This window comes from Rhipicephalus sanguineus, chromosome 4 (assembly GCF_013339695.2).
Source record: "Rhipicephalus sanguineus isolate Rsan-2018 chromosome 4, BIME_Rsan_1.4, whole genome shotgun sequence".
Lineage (NCBI taxonomy): Eukaryota > Metazoa > Arthropoda > Arachnida > Ixodida > Ixodidae > Rhipicephalus > Rhipicephalus sanguineus.
Window position 1 is genome coordinate 15,356,252 of NC_051179.1, and position 26,604 is coordinate 15,382,855.

At 46.5% G+C, this 26,604-nt stretch overlaps 1 protein-coding gene across 1 annotated transcript in view; it reads right to left on the minus strand.

Moving 5' to 3' along the window:
- The window catches only part of LOC119389459 (uncharacterized), a 47,031-nt gene extending 24,826 nt beyond the window's left edge, over positions 1-22,205 (minus strand). The window contains exons 1-7 of the mRNA XM_037656735.2: positions 21,484-22,205; positions 13,313-13,391; positions 12,304-12,420; positions 5,959-6,129; positions 1,525-1,578; positions 679-732; positions 470-535 (exon numbers count right to left, since the gene is read on the minus strand). Of these exons, the coding sequence (XP_037512663.1) occupies positions 470-535; positions 679-732; positions 1,525-1,578; positions 5,959-6,129; positions 12,304-12,420; positions 13,313-13,391; positions 21,484-21,888 (946 nt within the window). The 5' untranslated portion in view covers positions 21,889-22,205. The remainder of the gene's footprint in view (positions 1-469; positions 536-678; positions 733-1,524; positions 1,579-5,958; positions 6,130-12,303; positions 12,421-13,312; positions 13,392-21,483) is intronic.
- Positions 22,206-26,604: the final 4,399 nt, after the last annotated feature.

Sequence of the window (26,604 nt, forward strand, 5' to 3'; positions counted from 1 at the left end):
ACAGCGAGTAATAGAAAAAAAAAGGGTAGGTTACTACTGTTGGAACATCAAACCGTCTGACCCAATACAGTTACACGCCTCTGAGGAAACAATGAATTCACTTACGCGAGCAATCTGTGAGGACACGTCATTTGTACCCCCTTTTTTCTCATAGTTATGACGTGTTTTGTTTTAACGGATTATGCACAGGAAAATGAGGACACGCGTACTAAGCGACCGCTCCGGTGATGTTATTTAGTTCGGACGTGACGAACAAACGCTGGAAGCGAAAAAAAAAAGAGAAGTAAAGATTAATCGATTCGCGTGAGTGGAGATTTTCGACATTGTAATTAGGATAAAAACGCGGCAACGTCACGTTGCATTAGCGTAATGCGCAGTAGCGCTGTCAGTAACCGTCGCATTCGTAGTATGATGCTGTGGGCGAGATAAAAGTGCTACTGTTGTGGTGTGGCAGTCCTGTGGGACTTACTGAGCAGGCCCTCCGTCTTGTGTGTGCGGGAGCCGTTCACTGCCCATGCGGTGATGCCGGGAATACCTGGTTAAAGAGACGACACGTTATTTCGGGGTGTTCTCAGTAATCAACAAACGCCTTGCGTTTGCGGTGAGTTAACGTCCTCAACGATAATTATCTTTAAAATCGGTGTAATTAAACTAACTGCTTTTCGCTGAACCACGTACCAGGAGTTCCCGGCTGACCGGGTAGTCCCCTTTTGCCCCGTGGCCCAGGAATGCCTGCGGAATTCGCAAGAAAACATTTAATGATATGAATGAAAAAGTAATCATTTAAAACAATCAGTCCCAGGAGGGACTGATTGAGTTCTCAGAGCGCATATGTAACCACCTGTTTTTGGACGAAAGAAGGGGAATGGGTCGAGGAACCCGTTTCCTTGTTATAGACACGACCTAATGAGCCTAAGGAAACCAAGGAAAGCAGTGGGGTCATTACTTTTAGTTTTAATTGAAGTGTAATTATCGCATGAATGGACGTGATTTAAAGTGGGCGAAAAAAACAACTCACAACCTTTGAATTCGAAGGTTGTGCGATTGGTCCCCACCGGCGGCGAGTTGTTTTCGCCGTCCACTTTTCCCGGCTTCATTGTCGGTTGGCTTCATTAGAGTCTGATTTCGGAGACACATGCAATGTTTTAACATAGAGCATTACTGAAAGAGTGACAGGTATAGTGCAAGTCTGTTCTAAGTTTACATTGCCCACCTAATATCTTTAGCCTTTTCGAACTTATTTCGAGTGACAACGACGTGCTCCTCTTTGACTGTCACAATCACTGTGACCATCAGCACTGTCACAATAGTGCGTCTCATACAGCAACAAACCTAACGTTAGTTAGGTCAAAGCTATGTCGCTATCGCCAGTTTAGATTATGTGCAGCAAACGTATAGTTGTAGCCAGCCTCCTGGGCTTGTGATGTGATTATAGCTAAACCACCTGATCAGACACTCGAGTGATGTCGCTCAAAGGATATGTTATGTTTTTCCCGGAAACAAGTGTAATTACCAAATGCTCACCTGCGGCTCCTTTGGCCCCAGGTGATCCTTGAGGACCCGGAAGCCCGTCCTTACCTAAGAAGCAGCAAGGAATTAGTTAACAGTTTCTCTTTTTTTTTAAATTTAATGAAGTGTAGGCTCTGACCTGTCCACCGAGATTTTTTACATGAAAGTTGTCGTTGCCTCTGCCTTCTCGCAACATGGTGACGCCCTAAATATTAACTGTGCGGATAAACGTGTTGTCGCGTAGTCGGCTAGTTTCCAGAGTGACAGCCTATGTTGTATAGCCTTTTCCTCCTATTTAGCATCCCCGAACGCATCAACTACTGCACGCCACAAGTATACAGCAGCCTTTTCAATAGCTCGATCTAAATCTTGATACTTCTAATGCAACTCACAGCGCCACTGCATTGGCGCGTGTTTTTATATTCTGCGAGCGCAACAGTTGAACTTACGGTCGCCGTCACATGCGGCAGAATAATGTGACGTGAACAGAAGCGCCGCGTATGACGTCCCTGGCAGAGCGGCACGTCACTGTCGACCCTGTCTCTGGCAGTAGTGATGCTGGCAAAATAGCGAGAACCGCGAAGCGCCACGGCCTGGGTTACTGGCCCCCAGGGACACGGGGCAACCACGGACACTGGCAAGATAGCGACACCTATGCAACGCCAGGCAGAACCTCTCCCTTTCATTCAGGTTCTATAATGGCGGTGTGACGTCATACGTGGCCTTTCTGCTCGGATCACGTGACTCCAGCGCATGTGACGGCGACTGGAAGTTCCACTGTTGCGCTCTTCCGTATATGGAAACATACAGCATTGGCACTGTCAATTTAGAGCGCAGCTCTTAGGCGCCCGTTCCTGTGCTGAGCGGCGTCACCGTCGGTGGCGTAACCGATAGACATGAAAAAGTAACCGAAAGGATAAAAAAACACCCCCGGTCGAACGGAATTTGAACCTGGGCCCTCTGCGTGGCAGTCGAGTATTCTATCACAGAGCCACGCTGGTGCTTGAAACTCATTTGCAAAAATACCTTATACTGGCGTCTTGTTGGTCAAGGAATGGCGTTAACCTGTGTAATATAGCGTGGCAGAAGAGTAACATAACAACAAGTCATCTCACAATGCTAATTGCGCAACGAGTGTGTGGTTTAATGCTTCCCACCCACTACAATGTGCTCAGCCATAATTCTTCATCGTCATCAGCCACATGTAGCATCAACAAAGTGGACATAATACCTTACAGATGTGTAGCGGGTACCTCGCTTATCCGCAGAAAGACGAATAATGGCGTAGTGGGCGCTGTCCTACTTCCCAGAAATTATGATTTATGGCGTAGTCGACACCTTGCGGAAAGCCAGAAGTTCAAACGCACTTGGCCTTGCCCCAACACGAAGCTGCGCTCAGAATTCGCATTAGGCAGTATCGTAATCGTCAGTGAATTGTTTGAAGACGTGACCGCGTCGCTTCCCGATATAGCACGACCTGCTTAGCAAGATTTTTCGCTTCCTGGATGAGTTATTAAAATTGCCAGTAATGCAACGCTTCCAACCGAAAGCGTAAACGGAACGTTTGTGCCAGTGATAGTTTTACACATTACCTCATTTCGGCCCGGCGACGGTGAATGAATACTCCAAGGAGGCGCGTCTGGTTCCTCTGATGAAGATATATGTACCAACTGCTCGTGCTTCTTTTTATTGTTCTATCACCAGCTAGCTCTTAACGCCCGGCATGATTTATCATGGCAATGGCTGTGAGCGAGAGGTATGTCGGCAATGTTTTAAGTCCATTAAGAGGTGTTGTTTTCATTGCTTCCCACAATTATCGGTTCTTCTAAGCGCGTACGAGGAACTGAGAGCCCCCGGAGATGCATAACTATGTACGCATGAAGGTTTTCCCAACTAGCTACGTCGTCATTATATTATCTCATTTGCCACCTAATTAGTCATACGTTAAAACATAGTGTTCGAAGTTCACTATCGTCTCACGCTTCAACGAAACGAAATAAAATTTACGGCGAAACAGCACATCTTCTTTATTTCCTTCGCTTGCCATGACATGGTGAATATTCGTCCACATGGTACACGTTCTCGGTTTTTTATCGTGACTGCATGCGCAGCACTCCGCGATCACGCTTACGTACAACCCATTAATGTCAGTCTCCTCTTGTTAATGAAACGCCGCAGTACCGGACGCGAAATTTTCGCTAGAAAAACACGGCAGTGCGGCGACATCAAAAGGTGCACGAAAGCACTCTCGTTCCTAGCTCGCTCGCGCTCGTAACATGTTCATATCGCTTTCATATCAGAGCCAATGATCCCCCTTTTCTTTTTTAAGCCGGGCAGCCTAATATGTAAGTATACTGATTTATATATGGCAGACAACCATTTATTTGAGAAATGCCAGTCTGCACACCACGCGAACTCGATGCGCTTTTATCGCATGATGTTGGAAGATACTTTTCCAGGTTCGCCATGCCGCTTTCCTTCATATTGTTCATACATTATCCTATACAGTCAGAATTAGCGCTAGACCGCTCGCTTCTTGCCGTGATTCGGGCATTCGGCTGCGCTGAGACAATGATCGCTGGGGTTTTTCGTGCCGGAACCAGGATATGATTATGAGGCATGCCATAGTGGGGCACTCCGGATTAATTTCGACCACTGTGCACCTAAACCTAACCACACGGGTGTTCTTTGCATGTCGCCCCCATCAAAATGCGGCCGCCGGGGCCGGGAATCGAACCCTTGCCCTCGAGCTTAGCAACGCGACACGAGTGCATGGTGCGCAAGCTTGCGGCCGTAAACGGTGTTTGTAACGTTCGTTGTCTCTTCTGGTTGGAATCGGTGTTGTCTAACCACAGACCTTTTAATGTCGGTCCATTCGTCGAATTCGTATCGCGCCAACGAGTACGACACCAAGTACCATCCCGTATACTTTGGCGCCATCCTCGTTGGCACGATACAAATTGGTACAAATCTTTACTGCGAATATGATCCGTTGCCTCGAAACTATCGAACCGTTACTCCTGTGTCACTAAATTTTTTCCCTCGGTTTTAATGGTCTTGCTTGAAAATAAACTGGTAGTGTTAAATTAAAGGCATAGCGAAAAAAATGAGACATTGAAAAATAAGAAGACGCGACGAGTGCTCACTACCAATTCATTATGGTGGGTGGTGAGCGTTCGTCCCGTCTTCTTCTCTCTCTACTTCCCTTCTTATTTGCGCTCTGCTTTTATTTTATGACCATGAACCAACCCGCCCAGCAAAGCATTGTATTAAACTGTTGGTTATATACCTGTTAACCATCAGTGTCACCAAATGACAAGCAGCATCGTAATTTCGAGCAACGGCAACGCTGATGAAAAAAATCGCCAGGCCTGCGCAGAACACACAGCACAGTCACAGCTAAAGCTGGAAGAGCGGCCTTTCCTGAACCCGTTGTAGACTCCCTTGGGGCAACTATTACAAGTACACATGCAAAGTACCCACTACGTCATAGACCACCGTAACTTTCATAAAGTAGGGAAGCACCCACTATGCCATATTTCGTCATTCTGTGGATAAGCGAGGTACCCACCACACATCTGTAAATCATTATGTGCACTTTGTTCTGCTGTGGCTGATGACGATGAATAATTGTGGCTGAGCCTCTTATGGTGGGTTGAAAGCATTCAACGACCCACTCGTTGCGAAATTCGCATTGTGTGATGCCTGGTTGTTATTTTACTCTTCTACGACACTATATTACACTATATTATATATGTTAACACGATTGCTTGACCGACATGACACCTGTATAGGATATTATTGCGAAGGAGTTTGAAGCACCAGCGTGGCCATGCGGTAGAATATTCGACTTTCACGCAGAGGGCCCGGGTTCAAATCCCATCCGTTCCTAGAAAAATTTTCTAATTTCATATTCTTCTTATTTCTCGCGATTGCGGTTACGGACACCAGCGGCGGCGGGGGCGTACAACCACGGCGCAAAAATCGGCTGTTGTGATCTCATAACAGCTTTCGCTGTAATATATGAGGGCCTCAAAGCTCAAACACCATCACCGTCACCGGAGCTATGACCGAGAGCGCAGAGTGGCTGCTTACCAATGGCTAGCAAAGAATAACACGCACCACCGGCGGTATCTGTCGCCCACCTTGACGCCATCGCTTCATCTTGAAAGCGAGGTTGAGGGCACGGAACCATACCCGCAGTTAGAAGGGCTAATGCTTGGTTGATGATGACAGTCTGTAAGAGCGGTCGAATTTTTTTTTTCTCATTTCATATTTTTTTTCTTATTTCGCGCGATAGTGGTTACGGACACCGGCGGCGGCGGCGGACAACTACCCCACTGCCGTTGTAATCTGATAAGTTTTCGCTGTAAAACACGTTAAGCGATGCAGACCAGACAACCGACAATGTACACCGGTTTGAGTGAGCATGGGAGTCATATGTCTGACCGTCGGCTCCGTCGGTGCCGTTTCGTCCCGGAATGCCGTCTAGGCCGTCTCTTCCGTTAACACCTGGACGTCCATCCGGACCCTGGGGCCCCGGAATTCCGTCAAGTCCAGGCTGGCCGGGAAGACCGTCCCTTCCGTCCAGACCTGCGGGCCCGGTTTCACCAATGGAGCCTGCATGACGTTTAGAAAGAAAGAAAGAAAGAAAGAAAGAAAGAAAGAAAGAAAGAAAGAAAGAAAGAAAGAAAGAAAGAAAGAAAGAAAGAAAGAAAGAAAGAAAGAAAGAAAGAAAGAAAGAAATTTTCGACATTAGTGAGTGACCTCGTGTAATGCAGTTAAGTTTAAGGCAATTTAACATCAACCAATGTATGCTAGAAAATTACCAATATCAGCTGATCAGGAGCGCGTTTCGATGACATTTCTGGCAGAGGGATGTCATGAAATTTTCCACGATATTAAACTGGCTTCAGTTACGGTAACCCCACAAGCATTTCGTCCTGTCGTTTGCTCGGTGCTCTTGCGTTCTTTAATCTTTGGCATTTGCACAGTGTACGCATGCTTAATGCACACAAAAGATTACGTGACTTTCGTTTTGAACACATTCCGTCTTACTATGATTGAGTACAACGCCGACGAGACGACAAACTTTACACATATGTTGTGTGCGTCTGTCGTAATTCGTGTACATGCAACGTGCAAATTTCATCGTTATTTCCATTCGGCCTTTTTTTTTTAATCGCGCTGCAGCCAAGACAAATTGAGTGGCCGGCCTCGATCAACATGTGGGTATTTCTTAAACGCACGTGTGTATAAAAAAGAAAAACAACTCTAAGCAGAAGACAGAAAAAGAAAGAAGGCACGCACTCAAGATCGTGGACGTGTGATATTTTTATTCTCGGGGTCTCTGCACCTAAGTTCATTGTTTGTTGACCCGACTGAGGCCGGGTCAACAGAGCTGTTCGTATGTATGCTGCGTAAGAAGGGAAACATTCCGACGAATCGGCCTTGCGTTATGAAGTGACCCGCAACATTTTCCAGTGCAAGCACGAGTTTGCCTACCTGGACGACTGAGGAAGTCTTTCAGAACTCCTTTGTAGCTGCTTGCTGGGAAGCTATCGGAAAAGAGGCGATAGTGAGCAAACATTGATCCAGAGTGCATCGCCGGTCGTTCTTTCCTTGCTCCAATACCGGATTATTGAAGTGCTTCGCCTTCTTCAGTTGTTGTTTTCCTGACACCGTATAGGCCGACTACGTCGTTTGTTCTGTATCATTTTTTCCCTCCAGTTCACTTCTATGTCTTCCACCAAGGCCCCCCTTCGGCAGCGGTCTTTTTTCTTTCAGGCGCTGTTTCATATTGTTATGGCTAGCGAGATTTCATCATCGATTCGGAATGGCGCCAGCTCATAGTTGAACCCATGTTATGGTCAAAATATCTTGCGACCTCGTAATGCAACTCGGTTTCGCGTTCTTATTGGTTCCTTATTTTCATTGTTACCTTCTACTCTTCCATATAGCCTTCTTTGCCTTTGGACGCAAGTAAATATTTGAGCAAATAAAAGAATGCCGAATGCACCGTAACGAAAGACAATCCCCATCCCTAGCGATTGAAGCGTCCGGCGCATCATAGCCGCGAGGGCCTTCCGCACCGCGATCCCAGAATGTGATTTCAGAAGGAATTTAGCTTCCGCGGGGTGAGCGGGCCCAAGAAGTTGCGCACGGGGCCGGCATAGCGAAACCCATTGCCCGATGGTCTAGTACATACAGTGCCGACACTGAGGCATCTTCTTCAATATCGAGCTGCGGAAAACTCCCGCTTTAACGCGACCATAAGCGTCGCCGATTCGTTCAACCCTGTGCAGCCTACCTAATCGTTCTACACTCGAAAATTTGGATGCAGAAAACTGCGCGTGACGTCTAGAAAGCAAGGATTACTGTGACTGCGACGGATGTGTTCCTCCTTGAAATGGTCGCACAAATTTAAACTTGCTGTTTTGATATCACGTCGGGGTGGCAAAATTAATGCTGAGCACACAAAGAGATCATGATGTGCACAAAGCACAACGTGGGTATTTCTCTGCAGAAAATCCGTGTTTCTTGAACAGACATTTCGATAACAGCCTCACATTTGCTAAAAATGTATACCACATTCTTTACCAACGTATATAAAAGTAATTCTGGCAGAGAGGGAGATACAAGAGGGAAATGCAGGTAGATTAACGAGAATTACATCTGGTTTGCTACCCTACACTAAGAGGGAGGGGAAAGAAAGATTGAAATAAAAGCGGAGAGAAAAAGCAGGCGTGAACAAACACATACAATTAAAAAAAAAAAGCAACGTGAGGAACGGGAGCGTTATAGTCTGTCTTTATTCTGACTACTTGGGATCCTTTAACGTGCACGTCAAAGTACTCGAATGCATTTCGCCCGCATTATTTACCAACGTATTGGCGATTTTGGGCTTGAGTGGTCTCTTTGCTGTGCTTATTGGTTACTTACAGGGAATTGTTGTTCTTGTATGGCCATTGCTTGCACGCGCGCAAACGGGCGGCCATTTTCTAGTTTATTGAGGTGCGCCCTAGCAGCGCTCGTGCTGCTTAAAAATAGATGAAGCAGCCACGGTCGCAGGGCCCTTGCCTCCGCGGAAGGTTTGGTAGCCAATCTGTTCAACGTTCGAGCGGGTCTATTTCCTGGTCTCCTGATGCAACTTCTTTGGCATGCATTTACGGCATTTCGAACATCGCCGTAATGATGCTACAGCAACATGAGCAGCCCATACGAGGGGCGTTTATATTGTGGAAGGCTTCGGGTTCCGGGATTTCTCCGATTGCAAATCTCTCTAAGCGGCCTGGACATTTATCCTTATCAGGCACGCCTGCACACAAAGGGTAATAATATCTGCCACCAAAAATACGCGCATCTGGGTACTTGTTCTGTCGCAGTCAGATGCTGGAAATTCGTCCGTCCGTCCGTCCGTCCGTTCGTTCGTTCGTTCGTTCGTTCGTTCGTTCGTTCGTTCGTTCGTCCGTCCGTCCGTCCGTCCGTCCGTCCGTCCATTCGTTCGTTCGTTCGTTCGTTCGTTCGTTCGTTCGTTCGTTCGTTTGTTCGTTCGTTCGTTCGTTTGTTTGTTTGTTTGTTTGTTTGTTTGTTTGTTTGTTTGTTTGTTTGTTTGTTTGTTTGTTTGTTTGTTTGTTTGCCACTTCACAAACCATTTCACGGGATGAGACGCCCTACAAGTGTCATATTGCTGGCTTTATAGCCATAACTAGTGTACTCAAAATTTTTTCGATCGTGCAGGTGAACTGGGAGTCACAACACATTAAGTAGTATGCACTTTTCATGTCTTCGAAGCGAGTCTGCAACGTTGCTTAGACGAACGACTCAAAATTCTCTTTCTTTTTTCCAGAGCACTCTCGGTGCATACGCGCAGTCCTCATAAGGAACGTTCACCCCTTTTCCGTATACGTGTGTCTTCGGCAGGGATCCTTTGAAACAAGATATCTCCTATGTTGGTAAAAATCACTGCTGCGTGCTTGATTGGAACTGATTCGTCTGCCAAGCAGAAATATGCAATGCAATAGGCGTACGGGTGGTGGCTTCGCAAACGACATCTTTCAAATATACGAAATGGAACATCAACACATCATCAAACAGAATCGAAGATTGAACGTTGAATCAACCAGTGTTTTTCCATCCGACATCCTAGAGGGCACGAAATTTGCTCAAGCTGACTACAATGATGTCGATACGGTATCCATTGCGGGTGAAACGGGCTGGTCAGAGTTGGAGGTGAAATTATACTACCCTTCGCCCGTATAGCCACCGGAGTTATCGAGCCTCCATTGTCTATACGCTCGATGCTGTCTGACGACGAAAAGCCAATGGCAGCGGGGTTGGCGCACGTTACCCGCTGCCCGTATCGTCGTCATCCTGGCTTTTCAACCGGGCAACGGTGGCCGAGGGAAAGCCCACAACGTCGTCACGTAGCGGACATTGGTAGCATAGAAGAATGCGCGGATGCTGCCGGAGCAGGGCGCGTCATAGGCCATTCTGGCCCGACCGATAAGGCCGTTCCCATTCGGCGAGCGTAACCTACCCTCAGTCGACGCTGCTGATGCGGCCCGGACCATGGGTGAAACACGGAAAGGCACTTGATGCTGAGCTGGCGCAAATATACTCGCATGAAACTCGGCACGTCCGCGACGGAACGCCCGCAGCGACCGGAGCCTCCCCCGAGGGGTCTGTCACGTTTTCTCTTTTCATTGGTCGTCTTTAAAGGCACCTCCAACGCGTCATTGGTCAAGCTGCAGAGATTTTGCGGAATATTTACGGGTCCTTTCTTGGGGAGAGGGCGCGATTAATCGCGAATAGGAGATTGTGAAGCGGCCACCACTACGACTCTATATTTGCAATACAGCGAAAGCTGGAACAGGGATCCAATGACGATGTCAAGCCCATATGCAGTGAGAAAATACGTTTACAGTTGAAACGTTTGGTTGTAAAGGTGCATTGGTTTATTTACTTAAGCAATATATGCTGAAAAATATCGACAATGATTTTCAGTGTAGCGAATGGACGAAGGCTTCTGGAAAATTACTTGGATGGAATGGCGCGCTCGCAGGTGCATGTTTGGTGGCACTTGCTGTTTCATTGCCCGACTCCGTGGTGAAGAGAGACGGTAACCAGCATATCTGCAGAGTTGTGGTATACGGGAGGCTCTACATTAAGGCCGATTCGTTATGCGTGTGTTGTCTCCAATGGCGCGAGCACCAGCATGAAGGGCGACTACTATCCTCCCGCAGCCGCCACATGGGAGAGAAGGTGAAGGAAGGAGAGAGAGATAAATGTAATGAGGAAAGGCAGGGATGTTAGCCAGAAGATAAATACCTGGTTTGCTACCCTGCAGGGAGAAGGGGGAAGTATGGGTGCTGTTCCCCAGCGCACCGCTATATAAACCTCCAGACGCAACCGGAAGGCCTGGGTTCGATTCGCTGTGCCGCCGGGCGCCTACCGGTTTTTCCAGTGGAAAAAGAAGTTCGACGGTCTGGCGTTCAATGTTGTGGTTACTCATATTTCGAGAAGGTGGCCTCTCCTTTCCGCTCGCTTTGCACTTCTTCCTCCCTCGAACGATGCGGAGCCGTGCTCCCTTAGGGGTTGCAGAAACAAGCGTCTCTCCTTTCCTCAAACTACTGCTGCTTCAGACACCCCAAAGCACTCGCGCGACAGCACGTACAGGGGAGGTCAAAAGTTCCCAGGCCACTATCCCATGTATTCTTATGGCAGCGTGGCCTTAGAAGTTTTGACCACCCCTGTGAATCTCAAAAAGCTGTAATAGCTGGTGACGAACGCGCTTCACAGCTTCGTATCAGCGCCTCAGCGTCGACGAGCGAAAGCGCAAAAGAAAGTTATCCACTTTAATGCCATATGCTTTGGGGGAACGGAATAGCGGCTAGGCCTGGGCTGTCTTGTGGTTTTCTTGCTTTTAAGAAGTCATCATTACAGTACTAGGACGAATAATGCAAATGCGAGAACGTTCGCAGGCAGCTTCAAATAGTTCGAGATTTTGGGCCCATAACAAGCTGCTCGAGCGAAGGCTCACGAGCGTCTTCGCAGGGTGTCTTGAGACGTTGCCGGTGAAGAGCAAAATGCAATATCTCTGACAGCAGTGTCAACACATTCCCTCACACGACAGTTATGACGTTCCGCTGAATATTTCGCTTCGTTTTGTCATTCGCTGAAGAGCGAAACAACGCGCACTTTGGTTGCATACTTATCAACGACAAAACGTACCTTACGTACGAAGTACCTTATCACCGACAAAACATAGCATTCATGTTTTGTTCACTTCTAGACGTAATAAGTGTTAGGACCAAATCTTATCATTTTTGTTTCGGCGCGTTTCTCAAAAGGCACACTGGTTCTTTCGTACGCGTGTTGTTGTCTAGGTTCTTGCACATGCGAGATTGTTGTCAATGGGTTAATTTCATTCCTATCTAACTCAGTTGCAAGTTGAGCGTCTTTCCTGTCTGTACTCGCTTTCGTAGATATAGTTACATCGTCAAGTTTTCGCTCTTCAAAACCACACTTGCGATGCCTCCGATCCTGGAGGCAGTGCAAAACCACGTTAGGTGCAGAAAGCTCGCAGAGGAGAACGGGGGAGGATTAATATATTAACTGGGAAGAACAAGAATTTAGCTTTCGCCTTCGCGTCGTCCTAGGCGAATGTATAAGGGGCCCTGTGAGTTTTTCTAGGAAGCGCATCAAGGACACATTCGCACCCATGGAGTCGCAGATATAGTGGGTGCATGTCGTAAACTGTATCTGTCTCCGACAAGCGCAGAATGAGCTCACCTTTGTCTCCCTTCAATCCCGGGGGTCCGACGGGACCAACGGGGCCTGGGCTTCCCGGTAATCCCGGTAGCCCTCGCAGCCCCATGTCCCCTTTCTCTCCCGGGTATCCCGGAATGCCTGCACTTGAGCGGGAACAGACCATTAATAAACGTCACGTGCACGGAAAAGGAAATCGAGATTGTTGTTGTTCCGTATTACGTACCTGTGACAGTATGGGAAGATTGATTACTGAAAAGCCCGGTGTACTTCAAAGCGGTAGCTTTAAAAAGAAACACTCAGCTGAGAGCGCGATGTAAGCGGGAAAAAAAACGAAATACAAGCTTCCGCAATGCCTCGAGGCGAAAGAAACAAGTTACAAACACTTCTCAAACGCATACTAAGAACTCGACATAAAGTTGCACGTGTATACAAATCACGCGATAATGCAGGGTCCTTTCATAACCTAGGATAAGTGCGATGAGTCTCTCCTCGCGTACAAATACTTCAGTTCACAGCAAACCGCGTTAACTGCTTCAAAAGTGGAATCGTTATCGTGCTATTAAATTCACGTAAAGAAAGAAAAAGCACTCAAAATGTCGACGACACGAGAAATATCACCGTTATGTTGTTGTGAGTTAAAAGTTACGTCAAAGAACAGTAACGAAAAAAAAAGGGGGGGGGAGAGAAATTTTAAACCATTTCGGTATAATACCGCAGACGAGATAATGAAAATGGAAAAGAAAAGAAGCGAGGAAGAAGAAAGAGGCCACTGGCAAGCGATAACAGCGTTTCACCTAAATGAGTTCATTGAGCGAGATCCAACATATAATACTTAAATGGCGGTGTATGACTGAATGTATAACATTACTTAAGTTAGACTTGTTTGCTATACGCTGGTGCTAGTGAACGAACATTTCTCCATCGTAACCACGCAGATATATACATAGGTGGTTCTTTATTAGACGAGAGAAAAAGGACGCTTGGTTCTGTCTCCCTTAATGAAGACACGGCTAAGCGCCTGATACATCACCAGGTTTTCCCGGATGTCCCGGGTCCCCAGGTCCGCAGTACTCTTTCGATGTGAAGCAGAATTCCTCTAGAACCGGCACCTGCAGCAGAAAACGTTAATTGCACTTCAAACGTTAAATAACGTGGCTATATCCGAAACCACTGGTTCTCAGCCATGGATGTTTCGGGGACCCCTTGTGGACTGTTGGAAGTGATGAGGGACCCCTTCCAGTGAGAGGAAAGATGGAGGAGGAGAGGTCATAAATTAACACAACATGCAGCGTGAAATACGCGCCTTTTGTTTCTCCCTGGCAAAGAACGCTCAAACTAAAGTACCACGCCAATTAGATCTGAACAGCTTGTCAATAAGTTGTGGGGTCTGCAGCCGCATTGAACCTGGCTATGTTTGCTCTTCAAATATTCAAGCCTGGAAAAAGCGTGCTCGCGTGCATATGTCGTAGAAAACTGCAACAAAAGCTTTACAACCATCTCATGAAGAAGAACATAAGTCAGCTCCGCCGCAATGTAAACATGCTATGCAGTGAAGCATATCAAAAACAGAAGGGGCCGCCGTCACGCGACATTGTGTGCCTCCAAAAAAACGCGTTTTTGTTGTTGTTGTTGTTGTTGTTGTTGTTGTTGTTGTTGTTGTTGTTGTTGTTGTTGTTGTTGTTGTTGTTGTTGTTGTTGTTGTTGTTGTTGTTGTTGTTGTTGTTGTTGTTGTTGTTGTTGTTGTTGTTGTTGTCGTCGTCGTCGTCGTCGTCGTCGTTGTCGTCGTTGTTGTTGTTTTCGAAGATGGGTTTCGCCGCAGACTCCCATAAATGGCTTCGCAGACCCCCATTTGAGAACCACTGTCCCAGGCCTTTACGTCGTATTACAACTTGTATTCCTTGTTTATACACACTTTGTTTCCCACTTTTAAAGGCTTTTTGTGGGCGTTGCTAAACACCTCGGGCCGAATTCACAAAACTTGTCTTTTGTAAGTGCGTTTTGCCATTGGTCAGCCGGCTTCGCTAATGATATGCCCCGCATCGTGATTGGCTGAAATATCCTCTCGCGAAAATGTTTAGCGTAAGACGTTCTTGTGAATACGGGCCCTCACGAGCAGAAGACAAAAGAATTGGGGAAAAAAAAAACAAGTGACGACTACTTATTCATGATCAACTATTCAAGGCAAGCTGAAGAACGTTACTAATTTTGATTTCTTCCCCTTCTCAGAGGTTTTAATGAACTCAAGAAGGGCACTGATAAAATAAAGGAAATCAATGGAGATATGTTGGACCTCCATATAACACGGCCTCACTCCAACACACGTGCGAAGTTGTGCGCGCAGTAATCTCCGTGTCTCGATGTTATTTCCGAAGTGCAGCTGAGCTTTTTAAGGCCTGCAGTATAAATGACAGTTGGAGATGAGAGAAGCATGCTGAAGTCCTCCTACCTGGCTGCGGACCAATGACAGCATATAGCAGAGAAAAAAAAACTCGATCGCGTCATGGCAAGCACCTACTTTGCAGACATGTCATTTTTCCTGTGAGAGGGGCACTGTCTTTTAGTGCCATTCACTCGAGTGTCGCTCGTGACTTCGCGCCGCATTCGCTAGCCTGCTTTTCTCATTTCGTTTGATGCAAGTTCATCTTGAACTGTGAGCAGAGTGGGGTGAAGCGAGCAAACGAGAGAGGAAAAGAGGGGAGGGCATGCGGGGGAGAGAGAGACAAGGAAATTAACTAAAAAGAAGTATTTTCAGCCCCCAAAGTATGTGTTCTCAAACACGCCTAGTTACGCAAGGAACCCCACCGCGTGCTCCGTTTTATAGGAATGCGTGTTGTTGGACGACGTGATAAGAGTTTACCAGCTGATGGAAAAAAAAATAACAATAAAGAGACATTGCGGCTCTCCCGCGCATCTTTCAGATCAAAGCGCACTTCGTAATGCGCTGTCAGGCAGATTTCAGCAGGAAACTTATGTTAATATTTATTTTTGTTCTTCATCTATTTATGTGCGCTGAGACATACGATAAGTTCAGCTGGTACGGCTAAAAGCAATCTGTTTGCACGACAATGGCGTCCAACGTGCAATCCAAGGCGTCAACAACGTGCGCTACGCGGCAACCGAGAAACAAGTTTTGCGCGGAATAGTGAAATGATAGTTCAATCTGTAATTGCACACTATGTAGCAAGTAGCAAGAAAATGAGATGAAATTTCATACATTCGTCACACGTTTCTCCGTATGCATTTTTCATGTGCACTGGCACAATAACGAAACAGGGGCATACGTTAAAAAGTAAAATAAAAATACAAAATAAAAATCAGAACGTCATAATAAAGTTTATAGTAAGGCTAGAACAAAAAGAAAAGGACCTGGGACAGCCGTTACGCAAACAGACAAAAAAAAAACATTGTCTGCACGCATACGTATTGCGGAAAACGCGATTGCTATCGTATCTAGTAAATCTACCTCCGTGTTAAGCAAAAGAATATAACACCAAACCTTTTCTCTTATAGTACCACCATTTTTAGGAGGTGCGATGTTTGGAAGCTTATTACCACAATACGCGCAGCTTAGCAGGTATACGATGTTGCGCTGCCAAGCTCAAGGGCGCGGGTTCGATTTCCGGCTACGGCTGCCATATTTCGATGGAGGCGAAATGCAAGTGTACACGTGTACTCCGATTTATGTGCGCGTTAAGAAACCACAGGTGATCAAAGTTAATCCGCAGTCCACCATAGCTGCATGCCTCATAATCATGTCGTGGTTTTGGCACGTGGAACCCCAGAAGTTAATATTAATTAGCGCAGGCTGTGGGGTTTCATTTAGAATGCGCTGCACTTCTCACTTCTCCGTCTAAACGCTTCTAGAGAAACTGAGCGTGAATGAATATTCTATAATAACAATACTTTGATGAATGTATCCCGAAGGTTTACTGTTCTGAAAGACGTCCAAATAATTGATTTTAAGCTAAGTGCACAATTATTCCTATATTATATGATCAGCACCGAAGTCCGCAGGCGTTTTTGTCCATTGGAGGTTGCTGCACTGCATATTAATCGCTCCGTTAACGTTAAAAGCTTAATGGGAGCACGTAATGTCCGCCCGGCCGCCTCATAAATTATCGGCGTAAAGACGCCAGCTTCTTTCTATGCGTAAATTTTAATTTTAAACATCTTTTGTTAGCTGTATGGAACGAAAAAGTATTGAGACTAAGCACGCAAGTAGACCTCGTAACGGGAGACCTTTCGTCAATACATTATCATCACCGCAGCTGATTAGTTAAAAATGGGACGCATAACATATTCCGATTATTACTATTCCTATGCCCTGTTTGTTTCGCTCTACTTATAAAGTGATCATGACGCGTTGAACCGACGCCGTCGCCCGCTGTGGTGGTTTAGCGATAATAATAATTTCTGGGGTTACTAATCAATCAATCAATCAATCAATCAATCAATTATTAATTAGATATTAAGACAGTCACAGAGTAAATATAATATAGGAGGAATACCTAAACTAAAGAGTGTCAGGGGGACTTCCTGTTAGTACATGTATGAAATGTAGATCAAGTGATTAACGGCAAAGGTAAAAACAGCAAATGAATACAAATAAACATATTAGAAGTAATTAAGCAAATATTAAGCAATTTTACGCACGAAAAACGTGATATGTTTTGCGAGACACGCCGTAGTGGAGAGCCCCGGGTAATTTCGTGCTCCTGGGTGTCCTTTGAAGTGGCGTCGCGCAGTAAACGGGCCTCCATAGCATTTCGCCTCCATCGAAATGCGACAGCCGCGGCTGGGATCGAACCCGTGCGTGGTTGTTTAGCGACTATGGTGTTGCCCTGCAACGCGAGGATGCGGACCCGATCCCTGACCACGACAAGAACATCTAGACAGGTGCGAAATGCGACGAACACGGTGTACTTAGATTTGGGCGCACGATAAAGAACCATGCGTGTTCAGAATTAATCAGTAATTCCGTACTACGGCGCAACTCCTAATATTTTCGTGGTTCTGGCACGTAAAAAGATGCATTTAAGCGTGCTCGTATGGACACTGAAAATAATTAGCGGAAATTTGTTCATCAGATAAGTGGGCGCCGCAAGTAGTTCCCGCATCTTCATGTCATGCACTCACGTGGAGAGGCGGAATTACTCTATTTAATAAATCCTGGGGCACTTAATGAATAATTCGGGTGTTATACGCTAAGTTTGTCTGATGGAAGCAACATGAAGAACAGTTCAGGCGAGTATTTTAAGCAGGCGCAGCATGCAAATTGTTATAAAAGAGTACGCCATGGCCTAGAAATGGGTATTTGCATAAACTGATGTTAAAGTTGCTGAACAGATAATGTACCGTTCTTGTTTGTTTTTTTTAACAAAAAAAAAACGCGCTTGAAGAGAATGAATAGCAGCGGCAGTGTCAGAGAACTTTGTTTCAAGTGTGGGCAATCTTTTTTTCTGTCTTTGTATCGCTGCAAATAGAGTACATGCAGACATGGAATGCTTGCATACTTTTCTCTGGCCGCGTATAGTGGATGTTCAGGATTGATGAGTGCAAACTCAGCTACATAGACGTACGTTTCCTATATCGCTAAACAAGCTACTTGAAAACGTGAATCTAAGTCGGTTGCGTTATAAGAATTTTAAGTCACGTTGTTGCTTAGTTGCCAAGCCGTCAATCAGGGCATGTCTTCTTATTACCCTATTGACTTCCAAATGACTCTCCATCAATAATTTCAACGGTGCCTCTAATAACGATTCTCGCACTAGACAGCAGTCCTGTGCATAATATTCTTTTTTTTAACTTCGATACGACGCTTTGTATGCGTGCATTTTATTTATGCGCGCCGCCGTCTTTCGGATTTGTTTCGTTATATTTTGTTCGCTTGGTATTACTGAGTGAGTGGTCTGATTAAGAGTGTGCGAGTGCGTACATGCTGTAATCACTTAATTTTTTTTTCCCTGTTTGCTCATCCTGTAGGCAACTTCTTGCAATCTGGAGTCTTTTTTCCAACGCCGGTCAAGTTCCTGACGACCGTCGCTCGAGAGATAAAAATTATTTGTCGTAGTTTGTTTTCCCGTGTATGTCAAGCCCTACAGAATATCTGAGTTTGGACGTGGACAGTGCGAACTTATTTTGCCTACCCGAGCTTGTGCTCGACTGCTTGTGACTCATGTGCTGTTCGATTGTACTGTATTTGCACATCTTGAGTTCGACCGTATGACATTTCGTGCCCTTATTCTTATTATTTTTTATTGCACATTTCGTCTGGAGGAGTAGCCGGTGCCACCATAAAGGCACCAACCTCTCCTATTCATCAATTCAATTAAAAAAAGAACAAAGGGTGGAAAAGGCAAGTAGAATATCATCCAGGTTATCTCAATTGATAGAGCGAGCGCCCCGGATAGGCGTTGGTCTCGGGTTCGATCCCAATAACAGGATGAGTTATTCATCAAGTTATGGGCTTTCTTTTTGGGAAATCCGTGTGGATTTCGTTGTATCTTTTTTCTACAAGGGTTCTTGTTAATAATAATAATAATAATTGTTGGGGTTTAACGCCCCAAAATCACGATATGATTATGAAGGACGCCGTAGTGGAGGGCTCCGGAAATTTCGACCGTCTGGGGTTCTCTAACGTGCACCTAAATTTAAGTGCACGGGCCTCAAGCATTTTCGCCTCCATCGAAAATGCGGCCGCCGCGGCCGAGATTCGATCCCGCGACCCGCGGGTCGGAAGTCGAGAACCGCAACCACTAGACCACCGTGGCGGGCAAAGCGGCTTGCCATTTTTCCTTTCCACTGCCCTACAGCGTCGGTAATAAGATGGGCATTGTAAGACAGAGGAGAAGATAGATAGAGTGTCTGCTGTGGAAAGACAGTTGGACGCACAGAAGCACAACGATTGATCAATGAAACCATGTTCCGCTGCCAAGCTCAGGGTCGTGGGTTCGATTTCCAGCCACCGCGGCGGAATTTCGACATGCAATAAGCGCGCGAAAGGCAATAACACCCGAGTATTTAGATTTAGGCGCACGTTACAGATCCCAAGGTTGTCGAAATTAATCCGGAGTAACCTGCTACGGCGTGCCTATAATCGTATCGTATTTTCGCCGCGTAAAACACCACAAATTATTCGCATTTATTATTCAGCACTGAAATCGGTGTTCCTCAAAAACACGCCGTAACGAGCGAAGAGAATACCTCTCTGGACCGTCGATATATGTGACCAAGATCCAAGAATTTTTCACTTCTTAAAATATTCTACAACGGTCCAGACTGCTGCTTATGCGGTCTGTATGCAAATAGATTTACCGGGGGTCCTGTATAAGTGCATCGCTCGATTGAAGCAGACCAGAATCGGCCTTTTTCAGATCCAGCGACTATTATTCGCGGCCAATATTTTCTTGTCGGAGGAGAGAATGTTTGCACACTGGTCCTAACTTTCCTCACCACAGAGAGTTTTATTTAAACAATTAGCGAACTAAGCGAAAATAATCTGTGGCTTTGCGAACTGTGTGAGAAGATGTCACGTTCGACGTCACATTTCATTATCATTTCTGTTTTAATCTTAATAATATCTCCTGCTACATTTGGTTTCATGTATTCATTTGATCCAGCACGGAGTTGAGAAGCGGTTGCATTCTATATTGGCTAACCTCCCGCAGTAATTGTTTTTATTTTTTTCATATTCCTCCTCTTCACGAACCTACGTGCTGCTCTCAAGTCTACATACCCGACGTTTGAAACAAGGCTACGCCCATTCTGTTCATCTTATCAAAAAAAATAATAATAATAATTGGTAGCGTGTGCTGTCGATGGCTGCCCCACTTCATCTCTACACAATCTGGGTGAAAGATAATTAATATATAAACGAATTAGAAAAACAAGTCCACAGCCAAGCAGGAGATTTAAAGCAGGTACCTGTGAAACGGAAGACAGGCACATTCTCATTGCGTGAAAGTGGAAGCGAAAAATAGGAGATTTACTTAGTATATGTGCAATCGGAGATCTCAAAAGCTTACGGAATGCAGTTATTTCAAAAAAGAAAAAAAAAACACAATTATATTTCAGCCCTGTTATCACTCCGCAGCCACTGAACTAAAAAGAGTAAACACTCTGCTTCCTACACAATGTACAAGTAGAAAGTTTTATTTTCAAGCTACGTGAGAGGCCCAGGAAATCTTGAGTATTGTTTTGTTTGTTTTTTTTTTAGATTCCGCGCCCTACAAGTGATTAATGCCGGCTACACGCACGCTCACTTTGCATAGCGTTACTCCAATAGGCGACAGAGTGCGTGTAAGAAAACTCAATTAAATTTCGGGGTTTTATGTGTCAAAACCACGATATGATTATGATACGTACACGCCTCAGCGGAAGAATGCGGGTTAATTTTTAACACCCGAGTTGTTTAACGTGTACCTTCATATGTGTGCCATTTTCTAAATCATCCTTCTGTTTCCTTCTCTGGGTCGGGGTATGTTCATTTATGTTTTTCTTCTATTTACCCCACAATAACTATTGTCCTTCTCTGGGTGTGGTAGCAAGCTGAACGAAGTCTACTTAACCCCCGGCATTTCCTTCATTTTCCTCTCCCCTTTCGGTCATATCGTTCTATTCTGTTATTGTTTTTCTTGTATTTTTTACCTCAAGTACCGTGAATAATGGCTATTCTGTGAATGGCTATTCTCCTGTGTGCAGTGCCTGTAAAAGGGCACTTATGGAGCGTGAACAAAAAGAAAGTACACGGGCGTTCTTGCATGTCACCCACATTTGCAGCAGGGCTCATAAGCGGGGCTAAGGCTCACCGCAGTGCCTCCACCCCCCCCCCCCCCCCCTGTTGGTCGCGCTCGAAAGAAATCGAGCTTCCAAGCTTCGCAGTGGATGCAAAGATGAAAATGAAGCGATGACGTGCTTTTCACAACGGCCTGCCTTTGGTCCCCGGCTTTCCGGGGGTGAAAATGGGAAGTAAACAGATCTTGGAATGCGACATCAGTGGTTCTCAGCCGCCATTATCGTCAAAAACATGCGTGGAACATAACCGTGCACTTTAAACAATGACGGGACAGGTTGTGAGTAAGAGCATGGGGCAGACTTGGCGCCCCTCTCAGATGATTATGGGGGCGGCCGCCCCCTCCCCGCCCCCCTCGTGCGTACGCCTAAGCACATTTGCGTGAGAGGAAGCAAAGAGCAGAGACTGACCGGTATCCTGGCGTACGAGCTGACGAGCATGGTGTTGCCGTCGTGGCTGGTCATGTCGTTTCGCGGGAAGAACTCCACGTTTGGCACCGCCGCCGCCTTGGGCGATATCCTCGCGTACACGGGCTCCTCGACGGCCGCGCGACCCGGTTTGCGCGACATCGTCGACCTGCTGCTGCTACGCTTTACGCGACCGGCGTCGGCTCCTGACACGTGTGCATCGCGAGTAGTGGACTCTTCCACCGAAACGCCGCAACATCTCGCGCACTCACGATCGGTGAACGACGACGAATCCCCGGTGAGGTGTAAGTACAGGTTGGTCGCAGTCAACGCGTACAGCACCGCCAGAAACACGTAGACCGCCTCGAACGACCTGAACGACAGCGACGGGACCTCGGCTGGCTTCATTGCGATGCTCGCGCTTCGCCGCCAGTCGCAGCTTCCCTTGTCCGTAATGCCTCCCTCGCGCAAGCTGCCTGAGCCACAGGATGATTAGCTGCACAACGCGACACGTTATCGAAGTAGTCAACAGTTGCACGTTTTTTCCGAAGTCGTCGACATCGTTCTCGGGGCGAACAAACCTACAAATCGTGCAGAGCTTGGCGTCGTCTTAATGTTGCGGTGTAAACTACAGCTTTCTCTCGCGCAAGAGTTCGGACCCTTGCGGACTTCTTTGCTTCAAGGGCCGCGACGAGGCGTTGAAACGCGCACCGAATGAAAGAGGCCGACTCCTTCGCCTGTGCTCTGATTTGCGGGCGCTGGAAAATGTCAACATTTGAAACGTGATGCCCTGATGAAGAAGCGCACGAGATGAGCGGACTGCGTGGCTCAGTTCCTTCTCTCTCTCTCTTCTTTTTTTTTTAACGTTCGTTGTGTTTCTTTACGCTGGCGCCGTAGTCGTAGGTCGCTGATAATAACGGCCGTTTCTTCTAGCCTCCTCAGTACGCTATAGTGTAAATGTGCACTTCCCTTCACAAGTTTGCGGCAGCCAGTTCTTCCTCTTGCTCTATAATTCGCGATAGAGAAACTTCGTTAATTAGTAATAACATTTATTTTGATTCTCGTTCAAATAATATCCGCATCTGAGAGTTATCTGGATAACGAGGAAGATTTTTACAACATGTTGCACTGGAACACAGGTTGTCTCTGGAGCCGACGTTTCGACAAGCGGACGTGTCTCCTTGTCGAAACGTTGACTCAAGCGACACGCCGTGTTCCAAGGATTATTCATCGCTTCAAGATTCCACCTTCCGCTGAACTTCTACACATTCCATGGTTATTTTTGAAAACTGAATTTAACGATTAAACAAGAAAAAAAAAAACATTCTCACAAAAAAATGGTGAGCTTAACAGACAATCGCCCATGTGTCTGAAGCGTTTCTTGAGTAATCCTGTTTTTTTTTGTTTTTTTTTTTACTTTCTGCAGAGGCGTCAGTTACGGGTGCGGGGGATGTGTGCAAGGCGTGCGACGTTATTTCCTGCACGGATCATTCTCTATATGGGCCATGTTAACTTTGTTGCAAAGCGATAATTTAGCGGAGAATATCACGTCTACGTTCGCTTAGTGAACAAGCCACTGGTCTGCATAAGACGTGAGCTTCTTCTAGAGCGCAGCTGTTAGGCACCCGTTCCTGGGTTGAGCACCTTCCCTCGTTGTCCATTGCCGTAAGCGAGCGACGAGCGCAGCGAATGATCCCCTGGATCGCGCGCCTCGAGCCACACCACGTTGTTCTTCTTTTGCCGATGCCGGCGGGATTAGTCTGGAACATACGACGCCGAAAAATGCGGGGCGGAGGTAAATAAAAACATACAATAAGAAACAAATTACAAAAAAATAAGGAACAAGACAATAAAAAATAAAAACGAACGAAGCTCTCTGACGGCAGTTCGCGCCTCCGAAGCAGAAAATAAAAAAAGGAAAAATATTTAAATAACTAATTCAAAAATGGCCTGTGACTACGTATACATGCCTCTCTCAAATTGCTTGCCTCAACTTATATCGCCAAATGGGAAGTCGGGTAGAGCTGCACTCACATTTCGCATTAGGGAGCATCGCACATGATCAGCGGCATTTTTTTTTTTTTCAGCTGTATTCTCTCGCAGTTGTTGCATATTAAGTATTTGTTATGCAGATATATCCATACGTGTCTTTCTGACCTTTTAGGATATTCAGAATAATGAGAGGACTTTGCCAATCCTCACTTCGTGTTTGCTTTTTTTTGTTATGGTGCAATGAAGATTGCTTGTTCCAGGAGCTCCTCAGATGAAAAGCAGGGACCTAGCCAGAATTTTTTTCGGGGAGAATGCCGTCGCTGTACCTCCGTACTCGAGGCCTCAGCATTTCCATCGAGAAGTGCGCGTTGGTGCCTTTTACCCGCGAGCCTGCGATCTATGCCGTTTCAGTCGACAACGTAAGGATTTCGCATACGAGATGTCACCGAATCCATGGCGTCATTATCGGCAGAGATCTTTCGTGGAGTACTCACATCTCGCACTTGAAGAAGAGGCTACGCCAGTGATCAGTTGGTGTCTCATATCAACGAAATTTGTCATCGAGCCGCTAATCAAGGACATGGCATAGCTTTACAATGGCTGCCGGGACCCTGTGGTATCAGTGGTGACCACCTCGCCGACGATGCTGCCCGGTGTGATGACGGGAAGGGGGGGGGGGGGTGCGTGCAATGTTGGCTGGCAATCCTGAAGGCTGTTTCACACGGATATGCGGCCCCTTGGTGTGCTAACCAACGTGTGTAGCTTATTGCTACTGCATGGAAAAATATCCGAAATTCCAGGGGGGAATGGAGGGGGGGGGGGGCAGCCGCCCCCCCCCCTTGCACCCCCCTCCGGACGCCCATGCCGCTGTCCGCGAAGTTTCAACAACATCGCCGGACTCTCCAGTGCGCCTTGAGGAGGCTCGGTTTTACTTTAGGAAAGATCCTGGGAGCCTGGCCTCACAGCATATCAGCCCAGAAAGCCACATGAACCCTGCTGCAGTATTTCAAGGCAACAGAATCCGCCTCTTTCATTTTCCTGTACTGCCCTCTGCTGTTTTGGTAGGGGTTTGGTAGGGGTTTGGTAGGGGCCGGGACAACCGGTATTGCGAGGAGCAGAGCCTCGGAGATGAGGAGACGTTTCGCGACTTTTCCGCTAGGGGAGTGCGCATGCGCCGGGGCGTCGTGAAAAAGGCGGATTGAGCGCCCGCCTGTGTCTCTCTTTGTCTCTCTCTTTTACACCCTTATTCCCCTCCCCATGTGTGGGGTAGCAAACTGGACGTAGTCTAGTTAACCTCCCTGCCTTTCACATATTCCTTCTCTCTCCCTCTCCATCTCTCTCTTTCTTTAGAGGAGGAGTGGAGGGTGGTGTTCAACCATCTTAAATGAGAAGCATTTTTTAGCCAACCCAAGGCACTTTGAGCGTTTCTATCTACGTATCTATCTATACGTCTGGGTGCTCTCGTGATCGCCTCTTTTGCTTGGTGTAGAGCAAAATTGGCATGGGAGGGTAAGAGGGTTTGACGAACATGAATGTCGGGTCATGGCATGAATACCGTGAAAATCCTGTCGCGGACATCGTCAAACCCTTTCCTCCAGACACGTGTGGCACATACCCGTATACTACAGGCCGCGGGAGTAAGCGTGTATGCGCCACACGGGATTGGCAGTTCATATCTCCCCAGGAACGGCGAGAACTGGCATTGGTAATTTAAATGCGAAAGCGTAAAAAAAAAAAAACAGACATCGGCAGCGCTAACCCGACGAATGCAAAGAATAAAAATCAGGATCGCAGCAGGAATCTAACCCAAGCATACTGCATGGAAGTCAGGTATTCCACAACAGAGCCACGCCACGTCTTGAAACTGCTTTGAAAAAAGACCCTATGCACGTGTAATGTCGGCACTGCGTCGATTGTGGTCGCAGTGCTGTCGGCACAATTTTATAACAGAGCATAAACATTACACATGTACTATCGGCGTCAAATGAAACCCGAACAGCGGCGAGCCTTCGCGATGGTGTAGTGCGCGCCGTCGAGTTATCACCATTGACAGGCTCGCGCATCCGGTTTGGCCGCACTGCGCATATGCGCGCCTGTCCATGGTGATAATTCGACGGCGCGCACTACACCATTGCGAAGGCTCGCCGCTGTTCGGGTTTTATTTGACGCCGATGGTAGTCCTATGATACAGGCATCATAGTGGTGAACGTCAATTGTGGTTCCAGTGCTGGCTCCGATTTTATACAAGTCTAATAAACAATACATTTGTATTCCTATGATTCAGGAAGCTATATGCAAGCGTTCCTCGACGCCGGAGGAATACGCTAACGAAAGTTACGTATGATGTTCACATCACCGCACCGTAAAGTGCACTTCGTTTCGATAATACTCACGTCTATTCTCTAAAGTGAGTGCTGACGTTACGTCAGACCATAATTACCCTTCAAACGCCAGTGTAGTCAACGTGGCTGGTAAGGCCACGATGTGCACACAACTACTACGTTTACAAAAACACGTCGATCCACCTCGTAACGCTTGGCTTTTCTCTAAGACAACTACTCGCTCATTGCTTCGCATGAAACCGATTCCCACAAGGCGTACGTGGGATCTGCCGAATTTTTTATGTATGTTCATGCGTCCGTTTGTATGTGCGCGTTTATATACAGGGTGCCCCAGCTATCTCTAACTAGACTTAAAAAATGCTCCGACGCACTCTATGACGACTCGACCAAATACATGTTGCTGTCAATTGCATGGAGTAAGCCACACTATTAATTGTTTTCTTCTCAATTTCCTAATTAGGCATGTTTAATTTGCTAAATTTTGAAGCAATGAAGCTGGGCGAAAAATTCCAATGAGAAAGTTGTAGATCGGTTTGCAAAACGTCCGATTAGATCATTTCTAACTTTATATCTATTAAGTATTATAGTTTTTCTGCTTACTGCAGATGCCCGCGAAGCTAAAATAAAAATACCACGTGACATGCCCGCTTGCGCGCCATGCGCGCCGTGATTGTAGCGCTCCCTAACGTTCCGCGTACAAACGATATGCTTCCCTTGCTTCCCTTGCGTCGGTTCATGACAGCGATAAGCAGACGCAGCGGTTATCGCTTGTGTTGCCGCTCGCGAAACG